General features: G+C 36.9%; 1 protein-coding gene across 36 annotated transcripts in view; it reads left to right on the top strand.

The window, feature by feature from the left end:
* Positions 1–17109, top strand: part of CaMKII (Calcium/calmodulin-dependent protein kinase II) — a 157649-nt gene that overhangs the window by 66002 nt on the left and 74538 nt on the right. For all 36 annotated transcript variants that reach the window (XM_069116922.1, XM_069116941.1, XM_069116923.1 and 33 more), the window contains exon 4: positions 16893–16947. In XM_069116922.1, the coding sequence (XP_068973023.1) occupies positions 16893–16947 (55 nt within the window). The remainder of the gene's footprint in view (positions 1–16892; positions 16948–17109) is intronic.

Below are 17109 nucleotides of genomic sequence, written 5' to 3'. Positions count from 1 at the left end.
GAGTTTCACCTCTTACCTTTTCTTCTCTCTTCTTTTTTCCCCTCCTTCGTGAGTCTTATCCAACCAAGGCGATTATCTTTTCTATCTTCCGTGCGATAATCCGGCAATTCTATCTTTTTCCTTGCTGCTTTCCCTTTCTTTTTTTTGCCTTTTTTTCATTGTAAATAATTTCGTCGAGCCAAGTCGATTATATTTTCCTATCTAAGGAGGAGTTCGGGTAACAATTCGGGAGATCATCTTCGAAGATCTGTCGACTGGAAGGATGGGTTGATTGAAGGAGGCAACGTCGTAATGCTTGAAGTGAAGGACACTTGGACAGGTAGATTTAGGGTTCGTATATTTCTGTGCTAGTTCAACCACGATGACTTAATCCTCGTTGGTTTATTGCCCGCGATAGATCGCCTCTGCTGCTTTGACTTATTTCACTGTGGGGAATAGATGTCATTTTCGATATTTGTAGGAATGTTTGCTTGCAGGCAGATACGTACTTGTCACATCCTGTCACGTACGTTACATCCTGAAGAATATTATAACTAATATTATATCCAAGCGTAAATTTCTCTGCTTATCAATGGCTATTTATAAGATAGCCTATAACGTTGTAGGTATATTTGATATAAAAAGAAAAGTTTGCCTAATTGTCGATCACTCGCGATCTACAGTAATTCTCTTTTCCATAATAATCGTAAGTGGATGTGTTTAATAAGTTTGGAGTCGTAAAGGGTGGAGAAAATATGGGTTATATCAATCGAAGTTTCAACTGATTGGAAGGCACGTTTGACCTACGAAAGGTTAATCATCGACGTCTACTAAAGAGAATTCAAAAAGTCGGGTAACGAGATTTAAGTTCAGAAGCCCATTGCTCGCCCACGCAGCTTTCTTTCCTTGTAAACTTGAAAATCTGATTTTCGTTCCCTCTTATCGATTTACTTTGCTATTGGGTCAATTGGATTAACGTCCTTTCTCTTCCTTTTCTTCGCTGCTAATCAATTTTCCCACGCATAATTGACTCGACGCATACATATCTGAAAAAATCGTAATTATTCATTTGTAAATAGAAACTTGGTTACGATCCGTCTACCAGAGATTATACAATGGAATTTCTCCAACGATAAAACAAAAATCGTCACCGTAGATTCAAAAGCCTCGTTCTCAATCTTTTCGCCTCGCGTTAATTCCATTTTCATTGGTATTAACGTCCTTCCTCTTCCTTTCCTTTTGTCAATCTCAACTAATCTTTCTCATATGCAATTAATCCAATAAATATATTTGAAAATGTCGTAATTATTCATTTGCAAATAGAAACTTGATTGTGAACCAGGTATCAGAGATTATACGATGGGAATTCTCCGAGGGAGTGCGAGAGTCGCACCGTAGATGCAACAGCCTCGTCCTCGATCCTCTTGTCCCGCGTTAATTTAATTCTTCTCCCTTCTTTTCCAATTTTAACTATTTTTCCCCATACATAATTAATTCTATATGTATGTATACATATATATACTATATATACACACACATACGCTATATACATATAGAACTAATAATACTAATAGAACTAATAATAGTATATATATATAATTAATTATGTATGGAGAAAAATAGTCAAAATATACATATATATTTATTATATAGTAAAAAAAATATATATATGAAGAAGTTAATAGGAGTTTCATAGAAACAAACTTGATTATGATCCGCGTATCAGAGTTTATATTATAAATTTTCTAATGGGGTGCAAGAGTCACCACCGTAGATTCAACAACCTCGTCCTCAATGCTCCTGGTTCGCGTTAATTTGCCAAGGTAGGCATAATGAATACGCGCGGGAATTATACGGTGGCGCACTCGAAATCCTCGCTCCTCGACCGCCACGAATGTAAAAACCTCGGGGACACGGCGCTCGAGAGGTTTAAACGTCGAGTGCTGGAAGATCAGGGATAGGAGAAAAAAAAAGTTGGGTAACGAGGATGACACAAACTGCGCCACTCGTGCCACGTTTCCATTCGCTCGCGTGCCTCGCGAAGAAGATTCGATTCGACAAGTTTCCGAGTCGAGTTTCCAATTATATGAAAGTTCGTCGTTCAAAACGAGAGGAGTAGAAAAATTCAGAATATAAGCGAAATTAAAAGAAGTTTATCGAAATGATGATACGTAAGGATATCTAGATATCTGGCTACACGGTGTCGTTTGTACAATTTTATGAACGAGTCGCTTCGCGCAATTAATTTTCTATATGCATAATATAGCGGAATATCTTTTAGAGGAAAAGTTTGGAAAATTTGGTGTTAAGAGTATAACGAAGTTTAGCCTCTGTTTCGAGTTCGCGGATGAAACTTTTTTATGATTTACACGAATCTATACTTTGTCTATAGCGTCGATAAATCTGTCAGTTATTTCACAACGATGCATCGTAATGTGTTTACGCGTTAACTTTTATTTAAAAAATAAAATTATTTAAACATCTTATGACGTGCTTCATACCTGATATTATTATGGAATCAGTATCGAAAGTGGTATTGAAAATGATTAGTATGGAAAATTTCACGAATGTTTCCTTGGTTAACCAATATCGTTAATGGATACTTGGTTAACAATAACCAAGTATCGAACGTGCTACTTGTAACGACCGAAACAGAGAGCTTTGCATTATTTGCAACAAATAAAACCAACATGTGTATTATATTTCGTTTATCTTGCTACAAAATCGATATTAATTTTATACATTTCGTCCAGGAATGTAAGAGAATTAGCGATATTTCAAATTAACCGTAATAAAATAATGATCCGTTTCGTTTCTCGAGGAAAGTGAAGAAATCGGCGAACCGGAAATGGAGGAAGAACGGCCGAGGAACACGGAGAAATATTAACGAGCATAGATGAGAATCGTGTGGTGAACCAATCGTCTCGATATAACTGGATGTACCGCGATTCATTGTTTAATTAGCCGTACGATTCGTGCTTCCGCGGATAATTAGGCTAAGTGAACGTTTGCCACCACCTGTACGTGTTCGATGCTCCGCAAACGCTTCCATACGACGGTACAGAAAGCGTACGACATCGCTTCGTTTGTTTCGTCAGCCTTCTCTTTGCACTGTACCCGGTTAATCCGATCGTCTGCCGTTTTGACGATCATTCAATGCAGTTGCACCAGTCAGGAAATTATGCACGCAAGACCGAGTCGATTTGCGAAGATTTTCCAGCCAACAACTACGAGCTTTCGATGGTCAAGTTCACAAAATTGCATCGGTGATCGAAGTATCGCGAGGAATTTATTCCCCTTGCATCGACTTTCGTGATTCCGAATTCTTTTCGTTTTTTATTCGAACGAGGAAGAAAAGACAGAGGGAACACAAGGGCGAAATTTAGATTTCTCGAACGTTTTTTGGTATTTGAAAAATTTGAACAACGCGAAGAATTTATTAGTTCTGTATCATTTTTTGGATTTCGAATTTTTTCTTCTTGCTTGAAATAATAGAAGGGTTGGCTTAGATAGAAGAAAGATGGAAATTAGGTTTCGTGGGTGTTTCCTCGGTGTCTGAAATGTGGCAATCAAGTAACATTGGCGCAAATAGCGTTTGTTGGGGCATTACGCCATGATTTCGATTAACTTGAGTCGGTCGTCTCGCAAGCGAAATACATCCCTTGGGAATCGATACGAGTCTTCTGGTTTACGTTATTGACCATTATCGTTCGCGTGTTGCACGTACCGCGATATTACTGGAAATTAGTCGTACGCGAACCAGTGTTCGTTAAACGATTCGATTTTACTATGGTTGTTGTTACAGGGAGAAATGCGAGCCGAATAATCAAAACTTTTCATTTTGTGTCAGTCGATATTTTACAGTTGAAACATTACCGGATATTGTTAGAACTTTCGTAAAATATTAGTCCACATAAAATCTATCACCTGTGTTTAAAAAATTTACAATCTCCCTCAACTATGTTCTACTACTGTCAAAATCGTCGAAGTTTTCTTTTAGCCATTTAGCTGGTATAAAAGTCGAAAAGTAATAAAAAAAAAAAGATGAACTCACCGCACTGAGCTAATCGAACGCCAATTGAAAATCACAAAATCGGTAAAAAATACGTCCGTGATATTTTCTAAAATTTTCAATTGCAAAAACAGATTTCGTATAAAAAATCGCGTAGTCAACGCCCGTGTAAATCGTCACTATTCTACTTGAAACAGATCTAAAAATTTCATCGCGATTGTTACTCTGTTTGCGTGACTGTTAATGACATTCGAGAAGCATCGAATATTTCCGCGTTTCCCGCGAACAACAAGATTTAGTGGAACCGCACGTGCAACGCGATTGGTACAATGTCAACCTTGAACCGGCCCCGGTTCTTCTACTAGTAGCGTTACGACGAAATGCGGCTAACATCTGGGTACCAGCCAATCGGTATCGTCACCGTGGGGAAAATTTTTGGCTCGACGTGCCAAGTAAGGCTCGAAATGCGACTGCATTTCTGCCGGATCGACGTCCAGGGAATTTCCCGACACGTTTCGACGATGCAACCTCTCGCGAAGAGGTGACGAGCCACGTTCGAATTTTATCAACTTCGAGACGTACACGTACAGTTGAGGACAAAAAGAAATTGTCACGATAAGTAATAGGAAAACGCAGTCACGATTTTGTATGGAAAAATTGTAATTGACAAGGACGATTATATTATGAGTAGATATGATCTACTGTTATCTATACGATAAAAAATCTTCAATACGAGAAAGTTATTATTAAAGTGAGTGTAGTTATTGTACGAAAATATGAATTTTAACCCTTTTCTTGTGCTGTGATTTTCCTACGAATTTTCTTTACGAATAGAATAGTACTTTTCATCTTTATAGATTACAAAGTAGTAATATTTGTTAATGCTCAAAAGTTTAGAGACTTTTATCGAATCTACGCTAAACTTCCTCGAGTTAAACATTTTCCATCAATTTCAATTGCATTAGTTTCTCCCTTGAATCTCTCATTGATCAGAATACAGACAATAATATAATATATAAAAAAAGCAAGAATACTAAAAGAAACGATATAATAACTAAAAATATATCGATATCGAAAAAACATAACATTGCGTACAGGTCTGTAATGCTATATCAAACATCAATACACCATCGACATCTCTTGTTCGAGCTCGTTTCACTCGTTAGCCAAACGAGAACATTGGAACAAAACGAACGAACGAAGGGAAGAAAAAATCGTACAGAACAGAGGAAACGAGAGGCGAGAAAAAAGTGGATAAAAGTTTCTCGGTTGTCAGTCAAGGAACACGGTAGGGCCAATTTATGTTTTTATTATTCGATTGAATGGAAGGGAAACTAACTGGTTATGGTAGATATTGGGGGGGGGGGATGCGAGCGTTCAGGAGAGGACACAGTCGAACGAGTATCACACTGGTGTCGTTCTTTTATTCGTTTGTAAACGAATTTCATTGATCATCCCTGTCACGAATTCTTGTGACGATGTACGACGAGCGACGACGAACGTGTAACCAACTGAGCATTGGCTGGAACCGAAATTATTCGTGTCTCGTTCCTGGAACACGATTCCATTCACGGGATAATCATTTTTTCTTTGACGCGGGGATTGCTCGCGAGAAACAGCGTTCGACTTTGCCTGCCGAGAAAATGTAACAATTTTCATCTATTTTTTCTACCTTTGTCTCTCTTCTCTTCTACCAAAAAAAAAAAAAAAAAAGAATAAAATAAAATAAGAGAAAAAGAAATCAATGTTAGATTACGATCGTTTTATTGAATGGATTAGAACGAATTAAAAGATGAAATTGCAAGTGATTGAGTTGATAAAAAGTAGTATGGATTTCGTGGATGTGATAGCAAATTAATTTCGTATGAGATCGTTTTATTTAATTGATTATACTTGATGATGTGCACGAATATATCAGGTGGATTAATGAATTTGGTGTCTCCATAAGCAATATTCAAATCTCATTTATGAACCGTATAATGTAAATTTAGTTATCGAAATAGCGTTTGTTATTCGACTAAATTTGCTTGGCAGTGAATTTTCAGCTAACTTTGGGATTACGCGAACAAAGACGATATTTCAATGTGTCGAAAGTAGAAATGTATATTTACCTTGTTCGTGGAAGCTCAATTTTTTGCTTCCAATTTTTTTTTCTCTAAATCTTTTATTCCTAGTTTTTAGTTTCAACGTTTCCTTTCTAATTTGAATATTTTATTTTACCGTACGCGCCTTTCTGTATAAAACTTGAAAATTTGTTACACTAGAGATAAATAGTTCTGTCGGATTATCTCGTCTTATTGAATATTCATTCGACAGGATACGTATTTTGTAAGCAACAACGTCCTTTAGAAGCTTTTTTATATTACAGTATAATGCGTTTACATATAGATACATGCATAAAACGTAAAGTAACGACGCTCTCACGACACACCATTCCCCTAGGCACATTTGTTGTAATTAGTATTCATTAGATCAGCTTCTGTTGAATATTTATCGCAGAATTGTCGCATTGCAGTTAATCAATACCTACTTAAACAGATTTTTGTAATGTCGTTACCAAACTTATAAATATCATCCACAGGCCCACGCTATAATTGTATAAATATACCTGTTACATCAACACTGCTCAACCATCTTGAATGATCCGTAAAATGTTGTACCCTGACTATATCGCTTTTCCTAAAATATATTTTTCACCTATTAATCAAGAAGGATGAATTACTTGCCAATTTCCTTGAGCATAATAATTTCTTTATTTAAGGGTCTCCTTATTTTTTGACGTATCGTTTCGTTGCAGCTTTCGTAACTTTTTTCTTAGATATATCAATAGCTTGTATCGATCTTTATAAAACTTTTCGACAAGAAAAATATTTCATTCCGTCTAAGAGTCAATTTGTAGAGTCATCGTAAGAACATTTTAATAAGAAAAACGAAAGATTCGATAGTCTCTTTCATTTCGAAGAACAACATCAACAAAGTTTCCTGATTTTACCTGATAAAACATTCAAAGAGCATAGAAGAAAGCATTCTATAAAAGATAAAGTACGCTATTCTTGAATTATTCTAACATGTAAACGCGTTAAAAACATTCTGACATCCTAAAAACTCCAGAGTCTGATCGACGTTAGCGATCAAAGGTACGGTTATTTCATTTTGTGGATTGTGTCACGATATCTTCGCGACTGAAATCATATAGTTCGCTGTAATTTCGTACAAATTCAATTAAACGCTCGTCCACCATGTTCCTTTTCCATTGTTGACCGCAGTCTTGATCGCTAGCAAACCAACGCCACAGTGGTCTGTCTATCAATAATCTAACGGGACAAAAGTCCAAAATCATGACCCATCCGAAATGAATGAATCTTTGATGTCGGAATGACATAGCTGTAACTTTATATGTATTTCATGAAAATGACGATCGGTTGTCAGAGATCGATTGTCAGAGTACGTCAACGTCAGCTGTATATCAGATATGCTCGATAGTATCATGATTTAAATTGTTGGCGTTTTGAATGACAGAATACAGAGGCACAAACAGGTAGTAAATCAAACTTAGGCCATGAGCATTCTAATTTCCAACAAATAGAAATAAAAATAGTCGGGAAAACTCTAGCTATTTAGGAACCTCGTGGCACTTCAACTGTTTTACGCTGCTTCGTTCTGTTATTTATTCTTTACGCTGAATATACCGACACGTTATAATTGCAAATATTTGCAACTCTACGCAATTTTCTAGTTTCGTCTTAGGAACAAAAATCGAAACCAGAATTTGAATTTTAGTTTTAAAACTCCTCTTGAACGTCGAGAGGTAAAAGTTTCAAGAGCGGTGAAGCAACGCCGATAGGGGTTTTCAAATGATTAACAAATATTCCCACTTAACTGATGATTTACGTACAACCTGCAACTTTTGATCCGTTAGATTGTTGAAGTGGACTCAACGGTCAACAAATTTTCATTCACTTGACCGACCCGCCTACTATGAATGCTCTCATTGAATTACATGTAAGCGATTTTAACCGACGTCTGACTTGACGCGATCTCACCGTACCACAAGTCAAGCTTAGTTTGTGAGAAAGTTTACAAGAAAAAAAAAAAAAAAGAAAAGAAGAAGAGGAATTGTCGTCGATCGTTTGTCTATTCTCTCATCGCGTTCGTTCTAACGAACGCTGATCGGCGTCGTCTCATCATACATATACCGAGCGTGAATCTTTCGAAGCGGGCCGAGATAGCGTGCCGGAAGTAGCGTAGATCAATACTCGGTGTGCCTCCTTCGTATATCTGCCTCGACGACCTCTTTTGTCGTTGGCAATTTTCCTTCTCGCCTTGAGGGATCGAGTCTCTCCGTCAAATCGAGAACCAGCTAGGAAATCTCGTTCGAGAATCTCGTGATGTATTCCCCGATCGTGGCCGGGAAGAAAATCTTCCGGAAAGTTAGCGCCGGTCGAACTCGCCGTCTCGAAGAAATCACCTCTCTTCTATGAGCTTTTGGAGGACTTCCAAAAAATTTCGAATCGTTGATTCGTAGAATCCCTCGATATCTTAGATGGGAATTTTCTTCTCGCTTGGAACGTGAATTTCCTGCTCGACTACCTGGAATCTTTATTCTTTCGCAACCACTCGAGGAGAGCTTTTCCTTTTTCTTCCTACGATGTCTAATTTTATGTCAATTTTCGATGGAAATTTAAGGGAAAGTTGAAAATTGAAATTGAACATACGTTTAACGAAGGATTAAGGGATATTGTTTATTTATGTTATCGTTAAGGGATGTTACGAGACGATAGATAGCTCGTATTGTTTAACAACAAAAATTGATTTAGTATTCGGAGTACATGATGGATCGAACTCGTAGAGATTGATGATCGTGCAAAGGCTTAGAAGACTCGAATTTGATAGAGACGATAGTTGGTTCTGAAGCGTTTAATGCATGTTTTAGTACAAGAATTTCGACGTTGGAGCAAATTTCAGCTTTTGCAGGAATAACGTCAGTAGCGCTGTTTAAATTTATTTGACAGGTTGAAAATGGGAGAATCGATCAAGAACAGTGGTATATGCATTCCTGAACAAGATATATTTATTTCCAAACGAATCAAAAATTGTAGTCCGAATTTCAAATGCCACTTAATTCAGGAATTCGCTTACATGCAATCCGTATACTTTTTTACAATTACATTTCCAACATCCAACTATCAGTAAGTTGCAATATTTAATTTAAAAGCTATTTGTATAGTTCCTTATCTATATAAGGTATAAATATAGTTCCTTTCAGAATTCTCGATAATATCGTACACAAAAATTCCTCCTAGAACCAACCTTCTCGATCTGTTCTAATTTAAAAATATCTACCATATATCACCCCAGATAACTACCATAATCTCTTTCAACGAGCAATAAAAAATTCCTTTCCCTTATTTACTTGGATGGCATGGTTCTCCTTGAACGATAGGCCCAAGTTGAATGGAAACAACTGTTAAGGGTAGCTGGGATGAATTAGAAGGCGATATCGAGACGCGTCGCCGACAAAAGTCACGGGGTTTGTTAAATCGGTCGAGTCGATTCCATAATTCATAAGGAGCCAAGGGTTTCTTTTATTCATCGTACGGCTCTATCCATTGGCTAGACGTGACCGATGAATTACTACGTCCTCTTCCCGTTTCCATCATGGCGTGCACCGGCTTACGTCCGTTCCAGTCAACAAGTGATACCTATCGATCCTCCTCGAACCTTTCTCCGTTCTCCCTTCGCTCAGTTTCAGCCTCCTCTTCTCTGTCGTTTACTGGCCTGACTGCCACCTCGATTCATGTTTCTTCGCTTTTTCCTCTCTGCACCGTAGCTCGTCTTCTCCACGACCACTGCCATCCCAACACACGACGTCCCTCGATTTTTCTTCCTTGCAATTCGAACAGCAGCCCACTGGATGCCATCGTGTGTTTTTCTTCCCTTTTCATTCGGCCGTTAATCTTCTGTATGTGCGTCATCGAAGAAATGCGAGGAACGTACACGGCTGCAAATTTGAGGGAACGATGGTAAGATATTGTTACGAATTCAGGTATCTTTCGAAGAATTTCTTCCTAGATGGACGGTGAATAAAATTCCACGATGCTTTTTTTAATTTACGATCTTTTTTTTTTTTGTTACGTTATAGAATATTATCTCGTGTGAATGTTAATATACAGTGATTACAAGGAATATTATCGTGTGTCATATGTTATTTAGTAACGGATCATAGCCCGATTATATGCACACGTGTACGTGAAAATCAAATAAATATAGCTTAAAGAAATACACGAGCCATATCGAGACTCCATCTACACCGCAAGTCTGCAGAAGGTAGATTTAAACGAAACGGTATTTCCAAGAAAAAAGTCGAGGCAGTTAGCGTAGCAGTTGGTAGGATTAAGCATACGAACGGGTCCGAACAACTATATCTCGAACGTACACTGAAAAGATATTACTTATAAAAGATATAAAAGATTGACAGAAAAGATATTACTTCTCCTCGTGTTCTTAGAGGATTTTTGGGAACTGATAATGCCAAGCAACGGAGGACGATTAATTCGTCGTTAAGTCGAATTATTAACCACTTAAGACTTTTTTAAGAAAAGTAACGTCGCGTATTTTCCTCTGATCTGCAAACGGTTAAGAGCACCAAGAACGGGCTCATAATTACGCTTATGTCCAAACCTCTGGAATTTACGTTGAATTCCTTCAATAAGAGAATCGTATTTCTTGCATGCTTGATTTCATATTATCGAGGCGTATTTCAGACGAGATCAAACCGGAATAACATACAGAAATTCAATGGTTGAGATAAATTGGAAATTAACTGAAAACCGCTTCATAATTGCCGAAGTTCTCATGACACATCTAACAACGTAATGACGATGTTATGCCAAGTCTTTAATTACATCGTCTTCGACCAAAGCATTACGATCAAGATTATACGGGAACATAATACAACTGTCAGATCGCGAGAACCTCATGATATAATATTTAGCATAGTTTAGAAACATTCTGGTAGCTCTACACCAATCGATAAACTCATCTAAGACTTTACAAGGTAGCTTTATTATAACAAGGAAACGTCTTATAGATCTTCAAGTCGTCCGCGTATGAAAGAAATTCACGGTAATCAAAAATATTCACAAAAATATCCTTATTTTCTGACGAAGCTTTTTATCAGGTTCTACGTTTCACGTTTATAGTAGGAAATTTTGATAGTGGGACGTATGGAGACACCACTAAATGATACGAATGATACATGACAAAATGATACATACATGAAACTAATTAATCAGATCCGAATGTTACAATAAATACAATAGCGTGTCAATGCTTTTCGTAGACGCTGTATATAATTAAATACTTTCAGCATATATTTGACAAAGAATATAGAATATAGACGGAACTGCAGCAAAAATGTCCAAACATAGCAGAAAGCGATAAAAAGAATCATTTATTAAGAGGACGTTGATCACTGCAAATTTGTCGTGCTAGAGAGTTTGAAAATAATGGAGGAATTTGACATTTCACACGTCGCCAGACGTGATAACCGATAATTCCAACGGATGATAAATCTCGGACGAGACAGTCATGACATTTCGGTGGAAGTTTAATGCCAAAGGCGATGAAAGTTCAACAACGGAAACGAAATCGCGAAAACGCGTAGCCTCGCGACTCGCTGCGTCAAGGTGTGGCTTCTAGGATCGATACTAACGCCGGTTACTCTCGTCTCTCCTTCTCTTTGCCAAGATTAACGCTCTCTGCTGTTCTTTCAATTGTCCAAATCGACCGTTCACTCACGTCTCTGTTAACCATTTCCGGTGAACTGGCCGTGAATGAACGAAACCGGCATTGTTATTTAATACACGTGTTTTCGGTAGCGCATTGTGTGACATTAAGGTCTTATCTTGCCATCTAATTCCTGTGTTTGTAACTTAAACTAACGTAATCCAAGCTTTACGGATCTTTTTGTAGATTACGCGGATCTTTTTGTGGATTTTATGGATCACGAGATATTGAATTTATTTTGAAATTTGTAACTTATTAAGAGAAAAGTCTTTGTATCGTTCAATCGATAAATTTGAACCGATTTGAAAAATTGTGATGTTATATTAGAAATCCAAAAATCTGTTCGTCAAGATGTCTCCGAAACGATAAATTCCAAACAGGAAAATATATTTAGATTCAGAAGCACTGAATTAACTTGCACCGTCTTACTGTTCATTCTTCCAATCCATTTACGTAATCATTGAATTCAAGAAGATTTAATGACCGGAACTACTTTAAGCAGATTGCCGCTTTAGAAACAGTCGAATCGAACTTTTCTGTTCCAACTATTCAACAATCTCGTTCAATCCATTTTGCTCGATATGATACGAATAAAATCACAGCTATAATATAACACAATAGCTAAAAGCAATTAGAAAATAATACCAATAAACATTCCAACAATTGCCTATATTTAAAAATGAAAATTACAGCATATCTCGGAAAAATCTACGAACAAATTTGTTTCGTCCGCGAAGCAAAGAATGCTACAAATTTTCGAACGCGTATACAAATAAATTCGAAATATCTTTCCGTCACAATATATCCGAGTAAAATTCCACCGTACCCATCCGCGTTAAACCTAAAAATCCGTTGAGAATTATGGATCTTAGTCGCCGAAATAAATATGTAGCAACACTCACATTACACGTAGAAATGATATTAAAATAGTTTCATATTCATTTAATATGTGATTTGCAAGATATTCGTGGATACCCATTGCACGTGTCTCAGCACTCTTTTTGTCTCACCATCTTTTCACCACCATGCGTACGGAACAGTTGCATTCTTCTGTTCTACGAGACACTGTGCACGCACCTACTCCCACACACACTCATCTTCATGTATGTGTAACACTACTACACGGCTAATTCAATACAACACACAAAATTACATATATGTCAATACTATCATTCGGCTTCGAGTTGCATCTACCATCTCTGGAGCCTCGATAGCATTTATCGCTGTGAACGACAAGCGATAGTTCGTGGTGGTAGAAAAATTACCTCGATTCGAATCCTGCACATTCTACCATCTGCCTTCTTTTTCGTCGATAAAAATTCCCATAATAACGGCCCGGCTCTAGCTTCTGATCTCCGGCACCCTCTTGATCCTTATTGGATCGGTCGAGGGTATCAAAAAGCGGGAAGATAGGCTTCTCATCTTTCTCGTTCGTGCTAGCTTTGATCGGTTTGAGGATCATTTGAAAAGGATGAAGGACGAAGGATATCTGGCGTCTGAACCGCTGTCTCGTCCCTTCTGGATATCTCTTCCATTTTCATTAAATTCCGCATCTGGTTCCTCCAACCCACCTCGAATCGTGACACTCGTCGAGTTCTGGCAAGATCTCTTCTCGACGTATAGATACAAAGATCGAATTTATAGCCGATACAACTGTGGATTTTGTAGTTTCCATATCTGTGCGGATATCGAGGGAAGAAATTTTTTTATTGCTGTTTTCCGAGATTACGAGTTTGGCAAGAAAATTGTCCGAAAGGGTTTGGGCGTATAAAACGTGAAAAAGGATTTATTAAACTTGGTAATTTAGTACGCAAACTTTTTCAGCTTTTTTTGTTATTGACCATTCGGTAAGCAAACCTTGCAGAAGTTTTAATTGATCCTGAAACGCGAAGGTATATCGTGTAAAATAAAATACGTAATATAAAAGTACGATAAATTTGCTGTTGTATTTATTTAAAAGATATTTCGATTGACGCGTTCGATGGTCGATGTAAAAGAAAACAGCGCAAAAAGAATGTAATATAAATCTGCGATGAATTTATTCGTTATCGTATTTATTTAAAATATTAACTTAAAAGATTAAATCATTCAAGAATAAATAGAAAAACTTATCTGAACGAATTTACATGTACGTGCAATTTTAATAAAAATGTAGATTCATATTTTAATCTACCGATTTTTCAGCGATATATTTGTTATATATAGAAGATCATCCTTCATCGAACACGTATAACGCATTCCGAAAATTTCTAAATTCCGTCGATACTCGTAGATTGTTTGCTTGTGTTATGAGCCACCATCATAAATAGTCGTGTTGCCACCCACACGGCGCCAATTTTTTGGCCGTCTACTTGGTATTTATAGGGAACACGACGCGAAGCGCCGTCTGTGTAGGATTGCATGATTCTACTTCGATCGCGTTTAGGCGAGAGTCCGCTGTTTATTGAAATATTCTTTGATATTCCTAAAATCTTCCTTGGCCAAACTCTTCAATCAATCGTTAAAATAGTCCAGATATGCTTATTACTGTTACTAAAGGCGGATTGCAAGGTAATTTTTTTATATTTTATGATATATACAGCGTACATGATGTTTACATTACTCAACATCTTTTGAAATAGATAGACTGTTTTTGAAAATTGGCTAGTTCAATTCGTACGTTTAATGTAAATACGAGTTCTATATTATTGCAGAAACTTACATAAATTCTTTTCAAAAAGAAAAAAAAGCTTTCAACGTTTTACCCAACATTCGAAAGTAGAAGAATTTTTCAATTTCCAAACAACTGTCATTATGTGTATGAAGAGTTATATTTCACCAAAAACTCTGCAAGAAAAGACAACTCTTTGTAAACAAAGTTCCACGTTCTATTCGATAATAAAATGCTTCAATTCATTTTAACAGGAGAAAATGTAAAAAGTAATCTCGTGTATTTCGTTGAAAAGTTTCGTTTCAAAGAAAACTCATTTTACCTGATAACAAAATTTCTCGATGTTTAAAGAAGAGAAGAGAATAAAGAAAATATTCCTCGAGGTTTCATCACGATGTCCTGAAGCTGTTTTCTGTATAAGATAACGTTCTACGGTGGTAGACGTAGGATTTTCGCGTGGACTCGCTTTCAGTTGACATTAATTAAGGCCGATTCGACGGGCACTATTGGTTTGTATCGCGAGAAACGTCTCTTCGTTGACCCTAATGAACGTCGTGATCGAGCAAACTGTCGCGGATGCAAATGATACTCGAACCGTGTGCACGCGTATCGATCTTCAGTTCAGTTTGCATGTCACGACCGAATATTCTCGCGCTTAAATAATTCCTCGTTACTCCATCCTGTCTAAAACGTTTCCACGTTTCCCATCCAAGGCCTTTATATTCCCTACGCTCGTCTAAAACTCTTAATTGCAACGTTTCATACGTTTCAGCTTGTCCGTTCATTTTCCAGGAACGCCGAATAGTATTTTCAAAGCAGAAAAATATGGCGAAATTAACGAACAAATATACGAAGGAACATCCTGGTTGATAGTATTTTCAAGGCAGAAAAATACGCTGAAATTAATGAAAAAATACACGAAGGAGCATTCCGGTCGACTAGAAAGCAATGGAAATAGAAAGAGGAGGAAAATGGAAAGAAACAAAGAGAAACGGTCGAATGAAAGGCTAATTGGACTTCTGAAATGTAGTTAATATGTTGACTTTGTGAATTTAGGATCTGACTCGGCATTTATTGCTACAGGAAAGAGGAAGATGCAAATTGGACAAATTTTTACAGCGATCTATGTAAAACACAATTATCTTTGTAGAATTTTAGTATATCGTAATAATATGAAACTTCTTTTTATCGGAAGTTTGTCGATTTTAATATTGTGTTGTTGGAATTTCTACATTTTTGCTATCGAGGCACAACGTGTCTAATTAGTATTAATATTTTCAATCGAGTTTTGTATTTTATTGCGGTGGTTTAGATGTTACAAAATTTTCCCACTTTCGCCTTATCCTTAATTTCTTGATCTAACGTTGCTAGAAGAAGGTTTAGGAAATAGCAATAATATATAACAGTTCCATAGGACTCTTTACAAAAACTACGTTAATATCATGTGAGATTTCGACTTCAAAATGACTAATAGATACTGATCATGCTTTTATAATACTATACTAGTACCTTAATGTACCTCTGCGATACTAAAGGGTGAAATAAATTCGTGTTTCTTCAGTTGCGTTCGTAAATATATGAATTTGCATAAACATCCGCTGTCTAATTGCAACTAATAAAAATCCTGCAAGCGTTAAACGAACAAAATCTAACGAAAATTTGAGCATACGTAATGGCAGTCGTTTCTATGGAATGCGTTGCAAGGATGAAGGTGCAATTTGTCCAGCGACCATGAAAATCGTTTACACGATATCGCGACAATTTTCCTTCCACGTCTTCAATCGTCTCGCGACTGAGATCGTCTCCAGTTTTAGGCGGTGAATTTCGACCCACGAGAAAAGATCGAGCGCCTTCTTCTACTTTTACCATCCTCTCTTTATCTTTGTCAGAATTTGATGCTTGTTTCGCGGACAGTTGAGTAAGAAGAAAATATCGCGGGATCGAGGAAAGCCGAGATTATCGTCTCTCTGTATTAAAGTCTCTTCTTTTGCGCCCCGAAACTGTGTTTCTGGCTTTTAATGGCGAAATGAGGATGGAGTGGATAATGTTTTTCTATCTTTTCTTTTTCCGCCGAGCGTATGATCGTTGCTTCTCGTTTGGAAAGCTTTGCAGGGAAACGTTTCGGGAATATCGTTGGAAATATCGAAATAGCAACTGATGGTAGGTTATTTAAAAATATTAAAATCTAAATATTGTTACAATCACCTGTTGATTGTTCATTTATTTATTTTGGCTAGAATAAATAATAAACAAAAAATTCACGCTACGTTCGAAATTATGCCAGAAGATCTCCTTTTTAAATCACTGGAATATCAAACATTATGGTCTCTAATACCGTAGTAAAAAGAAAATACATCGGTGTATATATATAGTTGAAACTAGCTTTCTACGATATTTAAACTTATTGCTACTTTTAACAAGAAAGCACGATATTAACTTGTTATAATCTTATTTCTGTTACAGTGAGATTACACGACAGCATACAGGAGGAAAACCACCATTACCTCGTCTTTGACCTGTAAGTAAACACCGCTTATACACGTACAACAACGATATAATGCTTCTAAAATTCAGTTTTCTTTAATCAATCTAATTTTAAAGCTTCCTACTAGGAATTTTAATTCGTAAAGGGCATTTTTTTAGAGAATATTTTTTATTCACGTTGAAGAGAAATATTTTA

Source organism: Bombus flavifrons, chromosome 7 (genome assembly GCF_040668555.2).
Source record: "Bombus flavifrons isolate JBK064 chromosome 7, iyBomFlav1_principal, whole genome shotgun sequence".
NCBI lineage: Eukaryota > Metazoa > Arthropoda > Insecta > Hymenoptera > Apidae > Bombus > Bombus flavifrons.
The sequence above is the reverse complement of the archived record's forward strand: the minus strand, read 5'-3'. Positions and strand labels throughout refer to the sequence as shown.